At 36.9% G+C, this 24,168-nt stretch overlaps 3 protein-coding genes across 3 annotated transcripts; 1 reads left to right on the forward strand and 2 right to left on the reverse strand.

The window, feature by feature from the left end:
- Positions 1 to 29: 29 nt before the first annotated feature.
- LOC128671431 (transcription factor SPT20 homolog) lies at positions 30 to 1,800 on the reverse strand. Its single transcript, XM_053747882.1, has 2 exons — positions 1,727 to 1,800; positions 30 to 1,218 (listed from the first exon to the last, which is right to left on the reverse strand). The coding sequence occupies exons 1-2, from the start codon at positions 1,751 to 1,753 to the stop codon at positions 316 to 318; spliced, it is 930 nt and encodes a 309-aa protein (XP_053603857.1). The 5' UTR covers positions 1,754 to 1,800; the 3' UTR covers positions 30 to 315.
- Positions 1,801 to 6,486: 4,686 nt separating this feature from the next.
- LOC128670842 (sodium/potassium-transporting ATPase subunit beta-2-like) lies at positions 6,487 to 11,924 on the forward strand. The gene is made up of 6 exons (XM_053746851.1): positions 6,487 to 6,647; positions 7,634 to 7,801; positions 9,021 to 9,275; positions 9,521 to 9,813; positions 10,380 to 10,548; positions 11,234 to 11,924. Exons 2-6 carry the CDS (start codon positions 7,642 to 7,644, stop codon positions 11,335 to 11,337), a joined length of 981 nt encoding a protein of 326 aa, XP_053602826.1. The 5' UTR covers positions 6,487 to 6,647; positions 7,634 to 7,641; the 3' UTR covers positions 11,338 to 11,924.
- Positions 11,925 to 13,110: 1,186 nt separating this feature from the next.
- Positions 13,111 to 23,896, reverse strand: LOC128670850 (sodium/potassium-transporting ATPase subunit beta-2-like). Its single transcript, XM_053746862.1, has 7 exons — positions 23,749 to 23,896; positions 16,760 to 16,888; positions 16,260 to 16,382; positions 15,606 to 15,787; positions 15,247 to 15,351; positions 14,547 to 14,715; positions 13,111 to 13,649 (listed from the first exon to the last, which is right to left on the reverse strand). Exons 1-7 carry the CDS (start codon positions 23,882 to 23,884, stop codon positions 13,540 to 13,542), a joined length of 954 nt encoding a protein of 317 aa, XP_053602837.1. The 5' UTR covers positions 23,885 to 23,896; the 3' UTR covers positions 13,111 to 13,539.
- Between the last annotated feature and the right edge of the window lie 272 nt (positions 23,897 to 24,168).

Raw genomic sequence — 24,168 nt, forward strand, 5'->3', positions numbered from 1 at the left:
AAAATACTTAAGCTGAGAAATATTTTTATTTCAATAATAATTTCTTACAATAATTTAATCTAATCCACAATCAACACAAACGCACAATAAATAAATAATTTACTACTTACATATAAGAAGTAAAGAAATGAAGACTTAAAATGGTGAAATTAAGGTAAATTCAAAATTTGTATGTAAATAGTCCAAGAGATCGATAAACAATACAGTCCGTATGCCTTACATAAAAATAATAGCAAAGTTTCTTGTATAAAAAACTAAATGCGAAATACCTATTGCAGGCGCGTAATAAAGAATACTACGAATTCGATCATAATGTTACATCTCTTCCTTTTTATCTTCAGCCTTACTTGTCTGATTACCCTGGCTACTTTGGTGACTCTGATCATAAATGTTGTCACCTTGAGGTTTGGTCCAAGCCTGACAGACGCAGGTAGGTCCAGGTCCTCCTGTTTGATGACTACCAGATACCTGGAAACCACTTGAAGAGCCCGAGGAACCTCCAGAACCTTGCGAGCTACCAGATTGATAGGACCCCTGGTTATTTTGAACGTACTGTCCGGTTTGTTGGAGTTGGTTCATATTCTGTCCTGTAGATTGCTGGTTTTGGTTATATTGGCCCTGTGGAATTTGGTTCTGACTGACATACTGACCACCGCCTGATTGTTGAATCTGGTTTTGGTTTTGATACTGTCCTCCAGCTTGTTGATTCTGGTTCTGGTTCTGCATTACGTATTGGCCGCCTTGGTTCTGTGGATACGAGCCGTATTGTCCTTGTAATTGATTTTGACCTTGATTTTGGATATTGCCGTAGCTAGCTTGCTGTGTGGGATATCCTTGGGTTACTACTTGATTTTGTCCAACCTGGGCTGGTCCACTATTAACGGGGTAGCTACCCTGCTGATAGTTTCCATTCTGGTAGTTGTTCTGATAATTGTACTGCCCTTGTGAGTTACCGTATTGGTTTTGGTATTGATTTTGATATTGATTCTGGTTCTGGTTCCACTGATTAGGGTACTGCTGATATCCCTGCTGCGGGGCGTAGCTTTGATAAGAACCTTGTTGCTGGAAGGATCCTTGCACTGAACTTCCCGGCTTATTCTTATGGCTATGTACTATGTCGATGACTCCTCCTATAATTTTCTCTGGAATCAGGAGTCCTACTTTACGTCCTTCCTTATCATTTGACGTCGCATTATGAATTGCCACTATGACAAATACCTGAAATTAAAATTATACAATATTGATTACATTTTTCTGTTTCTAATGATAGATGGGAATTAAAAATAGACTTGGTGAATCTTCTTTAGTAGATGTAAGGTGCGTGTGCGCAACTTGTAATTGCGTTGTAAGAGAATAATTTAGTAAGTAATCTTTATTGTTTTTTTTTATACTTACAGCAAGCAACGAATACAAGGATGTCGCATTGTTATGTTAATTTTTACATCACAAGAACAGATGCTTATTAGATATCTATTTAATTTACAATTAGGTTCAGATCAGATTTTACAATTAGATAGATCATCACACAACAGCCGTAAGAATGTTTGTCTATACCATCAAGTTAGAGTTTGATTGAATGCACACAATTCCAAAAACGTCAGTCAATTATTTAAATATTAATTGTTCGTTTATAGGCCACTAGGTTTCGTTCGTGAAATCATTACAATAGTAACTTGTACCCTACATATATTTTTGAGTAAAATGTAAAGCATAATCGAGTACTTACAATTACAGATAACTTGGCCAAAACCATGATGTCCTCAGCTACCGCGTCAGTTGCTCTCCAACACGACCTTTCACTCCTGGGGTGAAGTGCGATTGCCAGAAATCCTCAAGGACAAGGTTTTATAGCCAGCTGGCCGCCAGTGAGCAGGCAGGGCTGTATCACCTCATTTTGTTCGTTGGTGCTTTCTCGTTTCCAATTTTTTTTTTGTGGACCATATTATATATATTTCTATAAATTTTGTTTTATATTTTAAATTTCGTACTTTCGGGATTAAACGAAAAGTACCAATTACCTATGTTACAATTATCATTATTTAATATTATCGGTCATAATTTTTAATTTTAAGGAAGTACTTAAAATAGTAATTTATGGATAATATGAAATAATGATAATTGTAAGTTTCACTTAAGTAAGTTAAAATTTTATAACAGAAATATTTGACGACCTCGGTGGCACAGTGGTAAAGTGCTTGCCTCTGAACCGAGAGGTCCCGGGTTCGATCCCCGGTCGGGTCATGATGGAAAATGATCTTTTTCTGATTGGCCCGGGTCTTGGATGTTTATCTATATATATATGTATTTGTTATAAAATATTAGTATCGTTGAGTTAGTATCCCATAACACAAGTCTCGAACTTACTTTGCGGCTAGGTCAATCTGTGTGATTTGTCCTGATATATTTATTTATTTATTTATTCAAAATTTCAGTGAAACCCGAAGATCAAACATATACATATTCTATTTGTAATGCAGTAAGATAATTATGATAAGGATCTAGTGCATTTTGTATACAAGCAAACATAAGTTTTTGACGTGACAACGTCTTAAATTAGGTTGCGGCTGGGAGTCACTTATGAAAAAGTGTAACGCCCGGTAACGTTACGATGAGTCACCGAACGAGAGAGAGGCCCGCCGAATGCCTTGCGTCTCTCTCCCACTCAACTATGATCGGTCTGCCGCGCGCGTAAAAAGACGTTGTCACGTAAAATCTTCGCCCGTAAAACCGACTTTACAGGCAACCATTTTTTTTTTTTACAAAAAATATTCAGTGTCAGGACTTCTACCAGCCATGAAAATGTTTACTCAACTTAAATAAAGTATGTTTCAAAAAATTATACTTATTATGTAGAAAGTAAATAGGCAGCCCTATTAATTCGCATGTCTCCAGTCAGATGTGATGGAAGAGGTTGCGCGTGAGTTCTCTCGCCCTTTGAATCAGATACCGCTATAGGACCCGTTGGGCTTGACGCTGTCGATATCGATATCGATACTTAATTAAATTATTTTCCAGCTCCATAAAATAAGATAGTGGATTTTATACAAACTTTATTATAAAAAAGAAAATCTTGTGAACATTATAAATTTTTATAAAAATATGTCTTTCTTTTTGTCCTTCAGACCCGATCAATATTAATAACCCTTGGGAATTCAGCTGATAATTGCTTTGGAAGTTAGTATAAAGCAATATTTAAGCTTTACGATGATATACATCAAACTTTTCTCTCCACGATACAGTGTCAGGTTCTGGATTATGACGTATAAATAAAATTACATTTATTTATACGTTGTTGTGGTACAGTCGCACGCGCGCAGTGATACAGTGTTGTCGATATGTATACGGTTTATGTTATGTATGTTATTAGTTGCATTCTGTACAAATAAGATCCAGAAAATATTATGCATCAATCAACGACCATATCGATACAATTTATCGATATAAACCACAGCGCCCTGCACTAAGCTGTCACCTCATATGATTGACGTCGCTGTACACCGTTTTTCTTTTGTTCCTTTTTGCGATTTTTATTCGCAATCAAATCGATTCTCGATTTATTCGAATAACCCCATTTAATCGCGTTCGCGGAAATGTGAAACGTGGTGTCCTCGCAATTTCGACTGCTAATTTGCCGGAATGAATTATTCTCTTATTGAGGCCTTTACATGTTTGTTATTCGATTGCGCATAATCTTTTTCAATAGATTCGTTAACTAGCAGCACATCAGTTAAATATATCTAGCAGATTAGTTTATCCGTCAGATTACAATATGCTATTTTATCATAAAGTGGTGAATCGTAAAACTCTTATTCAGATACTCTTATTCAGAACTACTAAAATAATAGGCTCGTGTTACATATTGGAATCATCATTTATTTATTTATTTATTTAGCTAAATACAACGGTACACAATATGTATCCTTTTAAAATATTTATTAAGAAAAAATAGGTACTTACAAAAATTTTTTAGAGAAACACAATATTATCATCCTAAACAAGTTGAATCACATTCGTCAATCTCACAAAACTGCAAACAATTCCTGACAAGCGTCTTATTTTATTTACCCAAATGTACAACAATGACTCGATTTCCCGAAACCGATCAGACCATATTACGAAACTGCAGATTCAGCACCTCGGAACACAGTGGGATAACGAAGCATCTTCCTCGAGCTGTCGTACTTCAATCGCTTAAGCTCGCGGTCGCGTAGATTTAATTTATTTCATTTTATTCATGTAATCGATCGTGATTATTCGAAATAAATCTATATATCCTTAATTATTGTAGTTTTTAAAAACACTCCTCCTGCGTCTAGCAACGTAACTGGCGTAGTCGGCAGAGGATAGTTGAATCAGTGCGTGTGTCTATCGTTACCGCCTGATCGTCGAATCGACGGCGCGTCGACTATCTTCAAACCTACGCCTAGCCACAGCAGGACACTCAAGACATCATCCAGACATCGATGGCTCAATTAAGAATGCAGATTGCCACGATCCTGTGAGTAATACGCATAATTCCTATTTTTGGTTGTCTCCTATCTTTTGACGACCTCGGTGGCGCAGTGGTAAAGTTCTTGCCTCTGAACCGTGAGGTCCCGGGTTCGAACCCCGGTCGGGTAATGATGGAAAATGATCTTTTTCTGATTGGCCCGGGTCTTGGATGTTTATCTATATATGTATTTGTTATAAAATATAGTATCGTTGAGTTAATATCCCATAACACAAGTCTCGAACTTACTTTGGGGTTAGCTCAATCTGTGTGATTTCTCCTTATATATTAAAAAATCTATATCCTATCTTTCCAAAGATCTTTTTGGTTTGTACATTTGGGTAAATAAGATATGATAATTCCAATATGTAACTCGCGAAACAACGATACGAAACGAAATAACAAGGGCGAAATTACAATGTCGGTGACAACAGACGCTTGCTCTGATGACGGCGTCAAGAAGGTCAGCAGCAGAAGCGCCACAATGGCCTGTGTCCGCCAGCGGCAGTTCCTAAACGAACTGCTCTAGATTCTGGACAGCACATTTCGTGCTAATTCATAAAATGTATTATAATTAAATTAAAATCAATAATATATATATTTTTTATCAACAAATTAAAGGAACGTTTTTTAAATTAAATTTATTTCAAATAATAATCATTAACTATTATTGTTTGATAATTATTAAAAATACCATTAATTTTCTACGATTATGGGCGAGTTTGGATATAGGTAAGTGACAATATTTTGGTACACGTGTAGAATAAATCCTTAAATAGCATATAGAAAGATAGAACATTTTATCCCGAATTTCTCATCGGAGCGAAGCCCCGAGGCGCAGCTGGTACATTATATTTGATATTGTCAATGCCGCAAAATGTATTTTACGCTCTTGATCCAAAAAATGGGTTAAATGATCTGAATGGTGTGACTTGTAAGTTTTAAAGACAAACGCTAATTAAACATCAAGTGACTACATAATGGAAGCTGATCAAATTCAGTGACTCATATTTTTTGGTTACATTGCATGTCATGTCACTAATTGCTTTCTCCTGCCCTCGTTTCACCTCAAGTTGAGACGAAGAAAATATATGTGTACAAGATATAAGCTTGTCTACGACTGTCTATAGCCTTGACAGCTGATTGGCAACCACATCCAAAAGAGTATTGACGTTAAGCAGGCGGTCATGAAAGCTCGGATGAGTCTTCAAAATTTAAAGACTCGACCGCCTTTCAAGGCATCACAGTCTAGAATGAAAACAGTAACGCGCGAGGCGACAGTCGGTTCAGAACCATATTTCCAAGTCCCTTACGGGTTGTCTAGACAAGCTAAATCTTACACAAGGTAAAGGTCTATTACGGCATGGAAGGCGATATTAATCACGACACGACACACAAATTGTGGCCGGAGTGAGGGGGCGAGGGATGGCGGTAAGCAGGAGCGAATACGGAAATTGTACATTTTACGGCTGTATTACGTCAAGATACCGCTACCCTCATTTCAAGTAACAATAACAAGCCTATTCTGCTTTTATTTTGGCAAGATATGTTTGTCTCCAATCAGAAACTTTGTTACGATGAATCTATTGAACTCATTGTGAAATTGCACGATGATCGTAAATCTGTAAGTAACTGTCAGACAACGCGTAACCAAACTATGAATCAGAAAGCTGTCTTTGGTGCCGTCATGGAGGGTCCTAAGTTAGTATTACCTGAAATTCTGTCTTTACTTAATGAAAAACACAGCGATTTTTACACGTGCACTGTATCGTGAGCCTAACAGTTAAAAAAACTAGGTCTGTATTGGAAATCCAATGGACATAAACACAGAAAAGCACATCACACCCAATAAACTCAAAGATTCAGAGAAAACTTTTAAGAAATTCAAAGATAACTTTGAAAACAGGTTAAATATTGGCCGCGCTGGGAATCAAACCTTGGACATGAAAATGACGGGCGGGCGTTACCACTACGCAAGAACAACATCATTATAATGGATCTGTTGGAGGTGGATCTAACTGATGATCTCAGTTAAATGGCTCCCTCTCGCATCGTGCGGTCCCATTATCCTGTGCTGGTCCACCGTGCACAGTGGTCCGCAGACTGACTTCCAGCTCTAAGGTGTGAGGACACAGTACATCATTAGCTTCTAGGACAGGTGAGTTCTCACTGAATCTCCTCAAGTTTATCTTTGTGTCTTCAATGAAAAGTAAGCTAGATATAGCCTATTGCTTTTTAAACTTGCCCGTTATTTATAAAAAAGTTAAAGCACACTTTAAACTAAAATATGTTTGTCACTATCGCACTACATAATATTTGACGTTGACAGAAAGAGACAAAACATATTTTTGCATAAAGTGTATTTTAATTTGACTATCAACCTAAACAGCAAAGCTATCCTTAAATTCATGACTAAAGACTAGTTATTCGATGTATATTTCCACAAATAAGGTCCCCATAACTTGGAGAGACTTGATTTAGCATCTCCTGACTCTGTCCTGACCTGATAAGGCATAAAGACGTGACACTATATTTGTGTACAATATTCAATGTTTGTACCTAGTTACAGTAATTTTGATAATAAAAAATGTTTATTTTGTCTCCCGTTAACTCTTTTGACGTGTAACAGTGTAAGGGTATAAAAAATATGTCACGTTTACTTCTGATGAAGCCAGGAAACCGCCAATGCTGAATGATATACGACTAGAAATAGTGCTATAAACCTTGAACGCAATAGAAGTGACTATTGTACACTCAATTTCAATTACTTCAATACATATTTTATGGTAGATACTGGGTATTACGTTTATAAACTTTATTACAAAGACATGCCTAAAAAACCTGTTCCATTCATAAAATAATTAATGCATACTTTAAGCTAAAGTAGGTACCTATGTTTTGTCACTATCACACTTTACAAAATTTACCATTTACAGAACGAGATGAAAAATATTGAGAGATTTATTATGTCGTCCTCCGTACTTCAAACTACATGTATGCAAAATTTCAAGAAGATTGGTTGAATAGCTAAAGCGTGAACAACAAAGAAACGTACTTTTATATTTATAATGTTAGGATTAGGAAGAAAATTAATTCCATCGAGCATTCTTTTCCCAATGTTGATATAAGGTAATCGACTTGTAGACCTCAAAATGACGGTGAAGAAGCGTCCTTCCGACCTGACGAGCCTGGAGCGGTTCAACCTGTACTACAAGGAGCAGGAGCCAGACATGACGGCGGGGGAGAAGGCCAGCCGGTTCATATGGAACCCGAAGACGAAGGAGTTCTGTGGACGGACTGGATCTAGCTGGTGTAAGGGGTTGAACTTTATCCTACTAATGTTATAAATGTGAAAGTTTGTGAGGATGTGGTGTGTATGTTTGTTACTCTTTTACGCAAAATCTACTGGACGGATTGTCATGAAATTTTGGCACAACGGTAGAATATAATCTGGAATAACACATTTGGTACTTTTTATCACGCAATTCCCACGAGAGCAAAGCTCCGGGGTGAAGCTGGTGTTATAAAATTGATGGCGATGGGTTTTCATTGGTTTACGATTAAGACAATCGTAAACCAATGAAAACCCATCGCCATCAATCATTACGAAAGTGTGTATTAAATCCTAGTTTAGTTTTTTGTGCTCCGACCATCCATCCATCCATCGGAGCCACGATACTTATGCTTAGTGTGGGCTGTTGTGTGTTGTTGTCCATTTATTAGTATTATTCTTTGGCAACTAAAATCATATTTTAGGATGTTCAGTTACTTGTTTATGGTTAAAAATCCTAATAGTACCTAAAGGAATGAAGCTGAACTTACATTCACTTCATTCTTTATTAGAATACACATAAGTGAGTAAATTTTCCATATATTTTCTATAGCTAAGCCGTACTGCAAAGTCAGAAAGCCACAGTTTACTCCAGAAGGTCGGTACATCTTGGCGCGCGCGCGCAGGATGCGGCGTAATGATCTCATTGGCTCAATTCCCGGCCGCCGCCGCTTCCGCTCGCCCGCTCCTTGGGATTTAAATACCGGCCGCGGCCAGGGGAAACTGGAATTTAGACTGGCTTTGTCAAAATTATGAATGAAACTTTGTATAAAGTTGCTCCTTATCTTCTTTTCGAGACGAAATAATAAATAAATTATATCAATATAGACCTAGAGGTAGCCTTTTAGCAGCTGCCTCGTTATTGGCCTCATTCAAGTTTCTATTAGTACAAACAAAATGTAATTAAGACTGAAGAATGAAATGCAACGTATTCAGGGTTAAGTAGAAACAGACATTTTAAACCCATACAAAAAAAAAACTTTATGTAATTAAAATGATTTTTGGAATGATGATTTGTCGCCCGGTTATCTATCATTCCGAATTTAATAATAAAATATGGAAAAATGTTTTTATAATCTTACCAGTAGAGTGGATTCACGAAACTATCCTATACGCCTCATTACACCGCGTAATTAAGGGAGCGGAATGCGGGAACAAACGAGATATTTTCATGAATTATTCTATTTATCTCTATTGCAGCCAAGATATGCCTGTTCTACTTCACCTTCTACGTGGCCCTGGCCGTCCTGGTGGCTATCTGCATGTGGACCTTCCTGCAGATGATGGACCCGCGGCAGCCCAAGTGGAAACTAGAAGAAAGCATCATTGGCACCAACCCTGGGCTCGGCTTCAGGCCCATGCCACCGGAGGTCTCCAGCAGTGTAATCTGGTATAAAGGCAACGACCCTAACAGCCATCAGTTCTGGGTCAGAGAGTTGTCTGAATTCTTGAAAGGTAATTTTTGCAAATATGCTACTATATTCGAGAGGAAGGTAAAACATGTGATAAAAATGATCATTTTACTTCAGTTAAATCATTATAGTAACACGAAATTACATAAGTAGGTACAAATATTAGACAGCCATCAAACCAGACCGAGATAGTAAGGTGGTGTCATAAAGTGCATCTAATAGAGTTTCCAGTTTATCAATCCATTTTTGCTTACGGTTGTTTTCCAATATTTTTTAAATATATTTCAGCATACAAAAGAGACGGCAAAAAAGCTGGGGCTGGACAAAACATACACAACTGCGACTTCAAGCTGCCCATCCCTGCCGGCAAGGTCTGCGACGTGGACATCAGCGCGTGGGGACCCTGCGTGGAAGGAAACAACTTCGCATACCACGCCTCCACACCGTGCATCTTCCTCAAGTTGAACAAGATCTATGGATGGAAACCTACCTACTACAATAGTTCTGATACTCTGCCCAATGCCATGCCTGAAGACCTGAAGGAGCATGTGAAGAATATCACGGCGTACGACAAGAATTATGTAAGTTCAGATAAAAATAGGAAAGTTTCCTGAATGCTCGTCTTCCCGCAAAAGCTGGTGAACAATGTGTCTGTTTAGAGATCTGCTATTGGCATTGCGTCATTATGCATTGTATCAAATATTTTATCCTAATTATCAAATATCATATCTTTGTTCTAATTAGTTCATTTAGCTGACACTTTGACACTTCGTTAACAGAAGCTGAGCTTGGTTAAATGAAGCACTTCTTCATATTTTTTTTACAATTCACAACTATTAGCGAGTCGACTCTGATGTTTAAAATTTGTGAGGACCAATACATCGCCCACTGTCCATGGCATTGTATAGCTATGCTGGTGTAGCGGGAGAGGCACGCACAAATAAACGAACTCGACAGACAAAGTCCTTCTTGCCCAAATCCATGCACCTTAGGAAACTTTATGGAAGTCTCAAATAATACGTAGGTAGGTCGTGGCAAACTTCTATTCTAAATCAGTCGAACTTCATGTTGCAATTAGGATAGTCGACTTGAAGTCGGTAAGAGATCGACAAAAAGAAGAATTTGTCAATTTTCGTTATCCTTCCAGCTGAACATGGTGTGGGTGTCCTGCCAGGGGGAGAACCCCGCGGACCGGGAGAACATCGGCCCCATCCAGTACCTGCCGTACCGGGGCTTCCCCGGGTACTACTTCCCGTACACCAACCAGGAGGGCTACTTGAGTCCCTTGGTGGCTGTGCACTTTCAAAGGCCGAAGAGTAAGAAACTTTACCTTTGTTATGCTTTTATTTAGTTTCAAACGTCCTCGAAGTTGTAGATTTTTTATCGCCAATTACAAGTGGAGTCCCACTTTGACAGTTAGTGCAGCTCCTAATGACATGACATGATATAACAGCTCCAATAACTCGCGCCACAGGACTTTCACGCAATTATAACAATTAAAGTTCTTTTATGTTTCGTCGAGTGTATGCGAAAGTGTTTGTAGTAATGTTAACAATAGTTGAGTTCAGTTGATTCTTCATAGTCGTATTCCTCATGGCTAAGGGTTGTGGTCGTTACGTGGAATTAAACACACACCACAACTTCCTTGGCATTATTAGTGGAGTGGTTTGCCATTGCCTTCTCAATTTCACACACAAGTTAATAATCAACCAGTGTGCAGGTTTCCTCACGATGTTTTCCTTCACCGGAATTCAGTTCAGTTCAGTTCAGTTGATTAGTAATAAAAGGGGATTGGTGTTCGAATTTTATGTTGTGTGTCTGTAAAAAAAACTTAAATAATTAAACGTCGATTCGTTTAAATGAAAAGCGTATTGTTGTTGAAAATTGTACTACTATAAAATTATAGTAAGTTCTCAATGCTACAAACCTAGCATTTTCGAACGACCACCGTTGAGTATAAAACTCATATAAAGTAACATTTGATAAATCTTGTATCCCCAGCTGGCATGCTAATCAACATCGAGTGTCGTGCGTGGGCGCACAATATCAAGTATGATCGCCACGAGGGCATGGGCTCAGTCCACATCGAGATCATGATCGAGTAGACTAGTAAGTCTGGGGGAAATGCTGGAGACTCCTCGGGAAACTGCTGATTTTGATAGATAGATAGATTTATTTGCCAACTGTTACACAAATCTTAACAATATACTAACTTAACCTATCACATGCAGTCTGTGCCACAGAATGCAAATTCTTGAACTCAGCTTTGTGATGACACTTTATTAGATTTGAGATGACTATATAAGGCCGAAACAGCCCCCAATCACGCTGTTTCCGACTACTTAATAACCTCAACTGGATCGCAGATGAGCAGATGTCATTATAGAGATTCGTATTCGAGGTTCGAGGAAGTCTTCAGCCCTAATTTGTATGGTTGAATCGATCGACATAATTGCGTTAGTGTTCTTAAAGCGTGATAATAACTGTTCAAATGAATAATTCAGGATGTCAATCCTTCAAATTCTATATGCATTTTGACGTAAATTACATAATCTAAGTCACCAAAGATTTACCAAATTTTGTAAGTCATATTTGTATATTATTGAGGTATTTAATAAATTGTTGAGGTCTAAAAAGTAGCTTTTGAGTGAGATTATTTGTAATATATTTAAAAATAAACTGTGCGAATGTTTGGCTTTTATTTTTTTTACAATGAAAATTCAGTAAAATTTTATTTATTTTTAAACAGATGAGCTTGTGGGACTATGGGACCGGTAGACATTATTGGTAGAACATTATTAGTAGGACCACGAGTCTAAAACCTTAGAAAAGGGTCAATAACAGTGGCTGGTGTCATAAAACCAAACAGAAATGTAAATTATAACATTTTATTACTAAATTTATTAATTTTTTCATACTGCAAGTTAGTTTTTCCTGTTTCGTTCCTACAACAACACTAATCTAAAACCGTGACTAGAAAATCATAAATCCATTATAACTTCATACAAATTGAACTTGTTTATGTCACAGCACAATAATGTTTATTTAATTACTATTTATTAAGATTTTAACACAACTAATTATGTAATTTTAGTTGTACCAAATTTTGATAAAAAAAATCATTGCATAATTACACTGAAACAATTAAGAGAGCACCAAATTGCACGTAGATTAAATCAAATTGCATTACAGAGTGCGTGCTACGTCCAGCGCGCTTGAAACAGGCATGTTAAGCCGCTATTTACCCGGACAATAACGCCACTATCAGATTTTTATCAATTTATATTTTATCTTAGAGAAGAATAAAACATACTTTAACAGATTATGCCACACTAAATAAAGAATTTTAATAGAAATAGAAATAAATTTATTCATGACATACTCATGTACATCACAGGAAATGAACAAAATGTTAATATTTACAAAGGTACATTAAATATGCTACAAAAGGGTACCACTCAGCTTGTGCCGTGACGAAGAGCCATGGCGCTGATTTTCAGAAAGTCTTGTACTTTTTTATAACACAATGTGGCCACCGTTTTCTATTTAGACAACTGTGACCTGTGACAATATTGCGTAATGGAACTATACTTTTTAATATAATTATTTCATGGAATTCATCCATGAATTATTTATCTTGTATGACACAATCTGTTAAAATATTTTTTAAAGCTGGGCTGGCAAAGATTTATGCAAGAACGCCTGAAACAATAAAACTAGCAATGTTTTTAGGATAGTGATGTATAATCTACGTTTAAAAGGCACTAACTGGCTGCTCGATAATCTACATAAAAAAAAAACTTAAAAACTAAGGCACGAACTTGCTGACGTCATTTATATATCGTAAATTTTTTTTTTCTTATAATTAACATATTCCATTATTTTACAGAAATATAAATTAAAATATTTTTTAAGAAATTACTTTCGTGGTCAAATAATGTATATCTTGGAACTAAGATATTTATTTTTAAGCCCGACGCAAAAAGAGGGGTGTTATAAGTTTGACCGCTAAGTGTGTCTGTCTGTCTGTGTACGTGGCACCGTAGCTCATCGACGGGTGTTCCGATTTGGATACGGTTTTTTTTTATTTGATAGCTAATTTTTATTCGGTGGTTCTTAGATATGTTTGATCAAAAATTCAGTTCAAAAGTTGTAGCGAAATGAATATTGAACGACTTTCAACTGTTTTTTTTCTAACAAATTTGTAAACAAATAAACTTGTCAATAATAAGTATTCTACTCTGAAGTATGTTTACATGTTGGGACTCATTAGAAAAAAAACGGAGTTTCTGTACCGTATGTTGAATTCAATCAATCATGATCTCCAGGTGTGTGGAGCCGAGTCGGTTCTTGAGACTTTCAGAGTATCTGATGTTTTTGGCCCAAGCCCTGCAGCGAATGTTCAGGATCTGTCGACCTGGAAATAAAATGTTACAGGAGTAAAATGAGCAGAAATCTAATCCAAAATCAAATCCAAGATATGAATAACATGTCCAATGCTATGGAAATTGGGAATTACACATCGTTATCCGGAAATAAAACCTCATTAAAATATATCTATCCAGTTAATTAACTTGTTTTGTGAACGTAATTATCCGGAAATAAAACCTCATTAAAATATATCTATCCAGTTAATTAACTTGTTTTGTGAACGTAATTATGTTTCATGATAAGCAGGGACTTCAATACGTCATGTAAAACATTTTGGCAAACAAATTGAATCGAATATTCTTTCAAAAAGCTAGTCAATACTAAAATTCAGGTATTATCCACTTAAGTGGTGAGCTAATTCTTTTCTATTTGATTTGATTTGTATTAAAAACTTAGTAATAGGTCCCATTTTACCCTTTGGGTACGGAACCCTAAAAACAAAAATAAATAAATAGGTTTTGTATGTATAAATATACCGGATAGTGTAAGCTCTCAACTTCTTTTGGTAAACTGTGGTTAACGGTATTGGTTTTTCATATAACTATGTGTATAAGTGTTAAGCCTAATTTTGTGTAAAACTGTTTGTTAACCCCAATAAATAAAAAAAAAAAAATATGCAAGCAGTATTTTTATTAATGACTATCTTAATATATGTGTAAGTACTGAAAAACATATATTATTAAAAATAAAAGCGAAATAACAACAAAAATATCAAACACGTCTTATATTGCTTTTGGTTTCGTATAAACACAAATTAGTTTTCAATTTCCATGATTCTCTACTCTACAAGCAAAATATTGCAAACATTAAAATTTGCTGAATAAATTTAGTAATATCTTAGTTCCTTCCTTCCGCAACAAGACACAAACATATTAATACTTACGTCCAGGGTTCTGCATCTCGACGAAGACCAGAGGACTGAGGTACCCAGCGGTGTTGTCGTAAGGGAAGTAAGACTGAGAGAAGCCGGGGTGAGGGTAGTACTTCAGATCACCCAGAGCGTCACGATCTGCGCCGCGTTCTCCAGCACACGAGACCCACACTTTACGACGCTGAAATTCATACTTCCATACTAATATTACAAATGCAAAAGTCTGTCAGGCTGTCTATCTATCTGTTGCATTTTCACGGCTAATCCGCTGGACCTATTTTGATGAAATTTGTAGTGTGATGTAGTTAAAGACCCCTATTAAAGACCATATGTCTATAACGAGGGGTGAAAGTTTGTATGAAAATCGTCTGTTCCGCTTTCGCAGATAAATTCACGCGGGCGAAGCAGCGGGCAAGAGCTAGTTTAACATAAAATAGTTCTCAACATCTACCATGAGACATAAAACTCGTACCACGTCATTGCGTCCACGCGTTCTCTCTGTTTTTTACACGGTGCGCACACGATTTGGGAAAAGAGACGTGTTCGCGTTAGTAACGCGCTACGTCTTTGTATGTTTCATTGTAGGCCTTTAGTCATACATAGACATAAACATCATCTAAGATGGATTTGTATATCTTGTCGATAGATTACTTTCCATTCTTCTTTTCCTTCTTGCTATACAAACCTCTTGATCCAATACGACTTAAGTTACCTCTTCAGGCGCTGTATGTTCCGTCATGTAGTCCCTGATGTGTTGGGGGATGTCTTCAGGCAGGTCCTCCAGTGTGTCGTAGTAATCAGGCTTGAAGCCGTACAACTGAAAATATAATACAATGATCTAACAAATCAACAGAAAAATGATCTATCTTTTGATTATCAGCACACATTTAATCTGAAGGTATCTACCATGAAACATGCAAACACGTATCACGTTACTAATATGCTAACGTGCACTGTATTTTTTCCCATATCGTGTACGCATAGTGTAAATAGAAGAGGGAACGTGTGGACGCAAAGACGGTGCTACGTGTTTCATGGTAGCTCCTGGATACAAGTCTGCGATTTACTCACCTTGTTCAGTTTAATGACGAAGCAAGGCTTATCACCGCTGTACCCGTAGTCAGTGTCCTTGGTACAAGCCCCAATCTTCGTGACGTCAAAGGCACAGACCTCGTCGCGCGGAGGTCGCAACTCGTTCGGGCAGTCTATCTGGTTGACGCCTTTGTTGATCAGCATTGACTTGTTTTCATACGCTGAGGGTGGAAAGACTAAGAATCACAACACAAAATCAGTTTTCGAATTTAAGTAGTAGTAGCAGCCATGACGATAGATTTTTTTTTGGGCTGAACTTTTCATAACGAGCATGTATTATAGTAGGTACTTAGCAATACACTCGATAAAATAGAATGTTTATATGCTATTTATACATTGCCTGTATTTCGCCATTGACTGACACAGTAACAGTAGGTACATTATGGAGTACTGATATTGTACACATTGCTTTTTAGCATCAATATTCTAGAGAAAGGTCTAAAATGGAGAGTTTCCCTTTAGACTAGCAACCTAATCACTATTTAATTTAAATTGCACCAATCATCCCATCATAAAGCAAAACGTGAATTCTTGGCTCTGTCTATCCCGTAAGGGATGACGACGTGATTCCAGACGGGAAGCTGGACCCGCTTCCCCTGTTTTTTAACCAGGTAATTAAGTTTGTGTACTCACGGAGAAGGAATTCGTTGAGATTGTCGATGTATTTCTGGTACTGCGTCTTGTTGCCCTTAATGTACCAGATGAGGGCGCCCTCCTCGAAGATCAGCGGGCGGTGACCCATCCCGGGGTTGTCACCTGCAATTTTATATCACCCGTTGGTTGATTTCACAAATGGACTTTGGAAAAAATGGAAAAAATATGTAATGAAAAATATTTTTATCTCCTTTCAAAATACTGACTGACTGGGAGAAAATTTTCTTTCAAAAACTATTTTAATTAGTTTCCAGAGTAAAACTTAATACATTTTCCTATTGAGCAAGTAAACAGACATGCGGTTCACCGTCTTCTTCTTCCATCCAGATGGGAAGTGGTCACCGCTGCCTATGCAAACCTACAATATCGGGCATGTCACATTCACTACGAAAACCTCCAAAAATGGTAGAACTTTTGATGCAATCATTATCAATTATCTTACAATATTGTATGAAAAATTAATCAAGAAGTGAGCTAACCGATGATGGAGTCAGCTAACTGGAAGTAGGGTATCTTCTCGTCCATGGTGTACAGCAGGCCGGTCATGCAGATGGAGAAGAAGATGATAATGCAGATGTACATCACCAGATAGATAAGACCGATCACACCTGGAATGTTTTTTTTTTTATAATGAGTATGTTTTCTTGCTGCCAGCTACAAACTTGATGTAAAAATAAAAAGTAACTTTTTTAATAAGTTACCAATTTTTCCCACAAATTCTATTGGTTCTATTGTTTATTCTAGATAAATATCCTTACATATTCTAAAAAGAAGTTTGCATGTCTTGTATGGCTAATGTTCAAAATTTGAAATATTGTAATGATGTCTTTGTTGAATAGATACAAACAGTGCTAACAAACAATTTGAGAGATTATTCTGATATTATGACTATTACATTGAGGCTACTTGCTAACGAAGTGCTAAATAATATGTAGCGATTGAGTGGTCTGTATCTAGGTATATCTATGCTTGTATTATAAAGAGGAATGCTTTTAATTCTATATTTTTTATGTGGAAATATTTCGAAGGGTGACAGGCTAATTTTTGCCGTGGGCAGAATTACGCAACAATAGCTGTGCCAGCGGCTCCCGTGGGCAATGAAATACTAATAATAATGAAAACCTGGTTTTACGCCGACACGATTAGTAGATTAAATAAAATAAATTAATATATTAGGACAAATCGCACAGATTGAGCTAGCCCTAAGTAAGTTCGAGACTTGTGTTATGGGATACTAAATCAACGATACTAAATTTTATAACAAATACATATATAGATAAACATCCAAGACCCGGACCAATCAGAAAAAGATCATTTTCCATAATGATCCGACCAGGGATCGAACCCAGGACCTCTCGGTTCAGTGGCAAGAACTTTACCACTGCGCCATCGAGGTCGTCAATTATTCCGCACACAGTTTATCAAGAGATAAACACGAAATAAGCAAGTGCTCATATCGTGTGTGTCTGGTTACATTCAAAGATGAAACGCCCCAAGCCTGGGTTCGCCTAAAAAATTAAACATTTAATTATGAAGATTCGGCTATGATTTTACAACCGATATTTTTGATATTCAATTAGTTAAGAACAAGATTTAAAATAACCACACTAATTTTCCCTTCTTCATAGTCGTATTCCTCATGGCTGAGGGTCGTGGTCATTACGTGGAATGAAACACACACACAACAACTTTCTTGGTATGATTAATGGAGTGGTTTGCCATTGCGTTCTCCATTTCACACACAAGTTAATAAGAATCAACCAGTGAGTAGGTTTCCTCACGATGTTTTCCTTCATCGGAAGCAAGTGGTGGTCGATGAAAATTACTATATATGAGTCAGATTTGTATACAAACCCATGTGGCACGAGTAGGATTCGAACCTGGGACCTTTCGATCCACAGGCGGGCGTCTTAACCATTACACCACCACCGCTTCGAAGAGACTAAAGAATCGCTTCAAATAATACCATCCTATTAATATTATAAATGCGAAAGTTTGTGAGGTTGTATGTGTGTATGTTTGTAACTCTTTCACGCAAAATCTACTGGACGGATTGTTATGAAATTTGGTAGGTACACAGGTAGAATATAACCTGCAATAACACAGGATACATTTTATCCCGATATTTCCATGAGAGCGAATCCCCAGGGCGTACCTAGTATTCCATATAGCCGGGAGCTACTTATTTCCTACGTGTGAAGTCCTTAGCGAATCGATTGCGGCCGAAATAGCTAAAACTCGGCCATGGATCAGCGCGTGTTTACTTTACATTACTCGCCTCAGTAGTCAGTACCTACTCACTGTACTGATGCTATATTATGATGTCGTTATTGCATTGGTTACCGCCCTAAAATAATATTCATTCATCGTCATGTGTCGATTACTTACGAAACTTTTGACAGCAAATGGAATTACTTTCCCAAAGATGGATTCTGAGATTGTCACTATACATACTTCTGTACTAATATTAAAAATGCGAAAGTATGTCTATCTGTCTGTTCCACTTTCACGACTGGCCGCTGGCCCGAATTTGATGCAATAAAACATAGGCTTCTTTTTTTAAAATAATCGGCCCCCAAATGACTGTCTGTCTGTCTGACCGCGCATCACTCGAAATCTACTGGACCGATTTGCTTGAAATTTGGTATGTAGGTACCTTATATACCGGGTTAATATCTTAGATACATTTCATCCTGGTAAATGGTTAGGTTCCCGTAGGATAATTAAAAAACGAATTATGAATCAAAAATGTCTCAGAATCCCGGGTTAACATCTTATAGACATTTCATCCCGCAAAATGTGGAGGGTCCTTTAGGAAAATTAGATACATTTCATCCCGGTAAATGGTCAGGTTCCCGTAGGATAATTGAAAAACTAATTGTGAATCAAAAATTCCTCGGAATCCCGGGTTAATATCTTATAGATATTACATCCCGGAAAATGAGGAGGGTCCTGTGGGAAAATTAAAATAACAATCCATAGAGCCGATTTACTTTAAAATTTTGTAGAAAGAATAGAATATAAACAAATTGTTTTTATCGATTAAAGTCTGATATAGATATAATGGGCGCAGTATGTATCTATATATCAGTATAAAAATCTTCCGTTACTGAGTGACTGACTGACAGACAGCATACACCCGAAACTGCTGGGCGGGAAGCTGAAATTTGGCATTTTGGTAGGTGAGTGTAGGTGAGCACTAAGAGAGGATTTTTGGAAATTCTACTCCGAAGGGGGTGAAAGGGGTGAAATCTGTAAATATGAAAGTTTTACGCCGTTGAAGTTAGTGACTTGAAAATTTAGATTTTGGTATGAATATGTGTTTCAGATTTTTCTGAAAATTAACCCTCAACCCCTTCATAAGGGGGGTGAAAGATTGTATGGGACTTAATACAATTTTCAAGATAAAAAGCTGAAAATTGGCACACTTACTTTTTGTAGCAAATAACAGTAATAGTAAATACTAATAATTAAAAAAAAATAATATATTTTTTTCGTTTGTGGTTAATAAAAAACTGGGACGTAAAACGTCATGGAAAATGGGACGGCACGCGTTGCAGAAAGCGGGAGTGGGAGTAGAATCGGGAATTGGGAAGGAGACACAATATGTAGGAAATGGTACGGGATATCTACTTTACATTACATAGCAGGAAGCGGGATTGGACAAGTTTGCGGGACGAGACACACAGCGGGAAACAGAAAATTGAACTAAAGATGAGAAAAAATGCGATATATGTTTACCAGTCTCACAGAGTACCTACGCGATAAAATTACTGAGATTTTGGTATGAAATTAACGCGGGCGACCCCGCGGGCAAAAGCTAGTTAATAAATAAATTCGATCGAATCCCACCAAAACGATGCTTCAACTCATAATTTTCAATTTCATTACGTGTACGTAATAATTTGTTTAGTATCAAATATTTTTATGTGGTTTACATTCAAACAGAAGCCATGTAAACATTTATGTGTATGAGGTATGAGCTAAAGCCGAGGCCGCACTATTTGCGGAGAACGTAAACTGTGTGACGTCAGAGAGTAATATTTTCCGATACATTTCCTAAATTGATACGCAGCACTTCACTGCATCTGCTGTCTATGCACCTTTTGTGAACATAAACGCTTATACCTGATAACTAACTGACCTGATATAAGACATGGAATATTAAAAATATAGGTCACTCACGTATTTAAAGCAGACTTAATCATTTGACCACCAGTCGAGCGGTTATGACGTCTGCGATGACATCGAAAAGTCCCGGGTTCGATTTTTTATTTTACTTTATTTATTTTACAGATAATTAATATCTTCTGCAGTTTCCCAAATTGATGATATAACCTATAAACCCTTCACTAACAAAGGACTTATAATCATAATAGCGGAGCTTGATTCGGATATATATTTTCCTTTCATCAGCACTTGATCACAATCATAATATGTTTCAGTAGTATACCTTTTGACCATGTACTTTATTGTGTACTTACATGTTATATTACTAATAAAAAATTATACATAAATTTATATTTAAAAAATGGTAAGCCCTTCTGGCATAATAGGGACCAACACTGTTTGAATGAGTTTCTTTCGGCATTTCTTCTCAGCAGTGGTCTTTCCGAAATGCTAGTAGTTTGTAGCTTTGGTAAACATCATTTAATTTAGATTATGACGTGAAAAAGTGCCTGTGAAGGCCTAATTTCTGAATAAATGATTTGATTTTGATTTTGATTTCGGACTGATATAGTAATGCAGTAAAGTAAGCATGGCCTATGTAGCTAAGTAGTTTATGATCATTCAGTCATACAAGTATAGTCAAGGGCTATGTTTACGATCAAATGTTGTAGGTGGATCGATTTGGCGAAATCTTGGTTATGAGCTGGTGGATCGAAATAACTCGACAAAAACAGCGAACTGGTTTAATACCTACACGATATGTACACTATGTATAGTCGATCGTATGTTTCGTCTGCATCTTTATATCGCGGTAATAGAGGTGAGTTTGAGCTTCATTGTGCTAATAATGATACAAGAAGAACCATACTGTCTGTCACTCTTTCACGCAAAATTTACTGGATGGATTGTTATGAAATTTGGTACACGGGTAGAACATATCTTGGAATACACACCGAAATTCCCCGCAGCGCAATAACCTCATAAATATACAATGCTAAAAGCAAGTAATTTTCTAAAAATATACATATTTATACACACTAAATGGCAGATAAGAAGAGGCCTTTGCCCATCAGTGGGACACTACTAAGCTAATAAAGTAAATTGTTTATACCAATCTATCTATCAATGTAACCACATTAATAAGTGCAAAACGATCGGCTGTGCCCATTTCCTAGAGTAATGAAAAACACACGTAACGGAAAAAGCCCATTTCAGGGGGTGGCTTGTCTGTGGTATAGACAACATCAACCTATACATAGTCATAGAGAATCCGCCTCTATTACCTCCACATAGTGGTATGTATAGTGGGTTTTTCCACGCTGGCGACTGTACAAAAACTATGATGATAAGTGCTATATGTATGAGCTTGACACACCGCACCTATAGTGCTCGTCTTAACGATGTTGTAGTGAAGGTTATTGTCTAATTGGTTTTGGGTGATGGTTGTAACTTATATTAAGCACCTATCGTATGGTATCATACTATATTTATGCTAGCTTTTGCCCGCGGCTCCACCCGCGAAAAACTGAAAAACCGTCCTTTATTTCGGTATGAATTGTATAAGTATGTCCTTCTCCGAACTGTGAACTAAGTCATGATAACATCGTCATATTGAGTGTGTTATTGCTAACACTGGTCAGGTTTTATTCAAGTAGCCTCAAGGCATCTGACACGACTTTTACGACGACCTTCTGCGCCTAGTAGCACGTAGTCGGATACACTATATATATAATGAACTAAATTGTCCACCAATGTACAGGTTTCCACACAAAACTCATGTGGCACGAGTAGGATTCGAACCTGGGACCTTCGTCAGAACCCCTGGGCCACCACCACTTCTGAACTAAGTCTATGTATGCAAAGAATGAAGATTGGTTGACGATTCTTGGCATGTGGCCCCACGATACGACCACAAAGACGCAATGCGAGACGACAAAGGAACACATAACTTTGGCAGCTTATATGCAAAATTATCAAAGAATGGACGTCGGGCCCTGCCTGACGTCTGTATGGTTCATATTTTATATATTTTGTTAATAAAAATTATGTATGTATGTAAGTATGTATGTAAGTATGAATTTTAATAGATAATTTCAGTAAATTATGGATTTCTCACGATGATTACATTTTAGAAACTTATAATATACATATTATGACTCCTAGTGAGGTTTCATAATGTTAATATTTTAATAATATGCGAATATTATTCCTCCTCGGGTTTCATGTGACGTCATGCAGCCCCGAATTAATGATCAATGATGAGAGGATCAGATAAGAGTACTTTATCACAAAGACCACAAAGTGAACAACGCCTACGTAATAAACCTGTTTTCGTCGGCGTACACACATAGTCGGTGACCACTTTCCATCAAGTAGACCGCAGTGGATTATCAGCAGTGCCTGTCTAGAAGGCAACCAAAATATTTTTGATCTGACAAAGAAATATAATGGTATTTTTTTTCTGTATGATTCAGTTGACTGTCATGTGACAGGTACGTTGCTGCGTCATTCTAAAACTTCATTAGTTTCTCGGTTAATTGAAAAACGTTAGTTGTAGATAATAGTAGATTTTAATACTAGTTACTAAGCTCGGTTCGAAATTTTAGTATTTTTAATATGTTTTTTTACTGCAAAACTCCTTGATTATGAGCAATTTGAATATTATGATGTTCGTTAAGAGACATCAGATATTTAGGATTTCTACCAGCTCCGCTCGCTCCCGTGGGAATTTCAGAATAAAAGGTACCTTATGTTTTATTCCAGATTATATTCTACCTATGTAGCAAATTTCATAACAATCCGTCGAGTAGATTTGTCGTGAAAGAGTATGAAACATACACACATACATCCTCATAAACTTTCGCATTTATAATATCAGTGCTATAGGTTTATATCGTACCGAAACAATCACTGCACTGTATTTAGTTAAACTGCACTCACAATTTAACTAAATAATTTTAATTTCATTATCAAAAAAAATAAGTGATTTAAGATTTATAAATCCAGTTTGAAAATTTAGTTTATCAAAAGTCTCCCGCCATTGAATAATTATAAAAAAAATATTACGTAGATAAGTTTAAATGAAAAATTCGTTATGGAATAAAAACGCGGTACCTGAATTATTCGAAAATTATCAGAATTTAATCTTTTCACTGGGCACTATTTCACAACAGTTGGGTTCATAATTTTATTTTAAGTAAGTACTAAGATGACTAAAACAGTTATAGGTACACAATTTATATTTTATTTATTTTATACCAAAACCAAAACTAAAACTATAAAAGCTTTTTGTACTCACCCCATCGATGAGGCGTTCTACCGAGAACCTTGCCCTCCTCAGGGTTCCACAGAGCATACTTTATCTTCTGCAAGAACGGCCTGTCAGGAGGTCTTCGACAGTAGTTGATTTCCCCATTTTGCTTGTGTGCTCCCATGACCTCTCTCTGACTGACTGACTATAACTACAAAATGGAGAAACCGAACGCAGCCACAGAATATTAATACAGAATTGAATTGTGAGTCGTGATGAATGATACCTATTCAACGATGTCTCTCAGAGACACATCATGGTAACCGCGCGAAGATAACTTATAGTTTCTCTCCGGTAACTTCTGTTGATCTAGTCTTTTTTGCGAAGATCTTCGGTTTTTTTTATGGCTACCTATGAATGAGCAGAGCGTAAGGAAGAAATATGCTTTGAGTACCTACTGTGTGGTAT

The sequence above is a fragment of the Plodia interpunctella genome, chromosome 1 (assembly GCF_027563975.2).
Source record: "Plodia interpunctella isolate USDA-ARS_2022_Savannah chromosome 1, ilPloInte3.2, whole genome shotgun sequence".
Lineage (NCBI taxonomy): Eukaryota > Metazoa > Arthropoda > Insecta > Lepidoptera > Pyralidae > Plodia > Plodia interpunctella.

Excerpts from the sequence above, each read along its gene's own strand:
- LOC128670842 (XM_053746851.1), top strand. The coding sequence starts at position 7,642 with ATGACGGTGAAGAAGCGTCCTTCCGACCTGACGAGCCTGGAGCGGTTC. Across the intron at positions 7,802-9,020 it reads ACGGACTGGATCTAGCTGGT|CCAAGATATGCCTGTTCTAC; the intron begins GTAAGGGGTTGA and ends TCTCTATTGCAG. Across the intron at positions 9,276-9,520 it reads GTTGTCTGAATTCTTGAAAG|CATACAAAAGAGACGGCAAA; the intron begins GTAATTTTTGCA and ends AATATATTTCAG.
- LOC128670850 (XM_053746862.1), bottom strand. The coding sequence starts at position 23,884 with ATGGGAGCACACAAGCAAAATGGGGAAATCAACTACTGTCGAAGACCT. Across the intron at positions 15,352-15,605 it reads TCGTCATTAAACTGAACAAG|TTGTACGGCTTCAAGCCTGA; the intron begins GTGAGTAAATCG and ends TTATATTTTCAG. Across the intron at positions 13,650-14,546 it reads CGAGATGCAGAACCCTGGAC|GTCGACAGATCCTGAACATT; the intron begins GTAAGTATTAAT and ends TTTTATTTCCAG.
- LOC128671431 (XM_053747882.1), bottom strand. The coding sequence starts at position 1,753 with ATGGTTTTGGCCAAGTTATCTGTAATT. Across the intron at positions 1,219-1,726 it reads TGGCCAAGTTATCTGTAATT|GTATTTGTCATAGTGGCAAT; the intron begins GTAAGTACTCGA and ends TTTTAATTTCAG.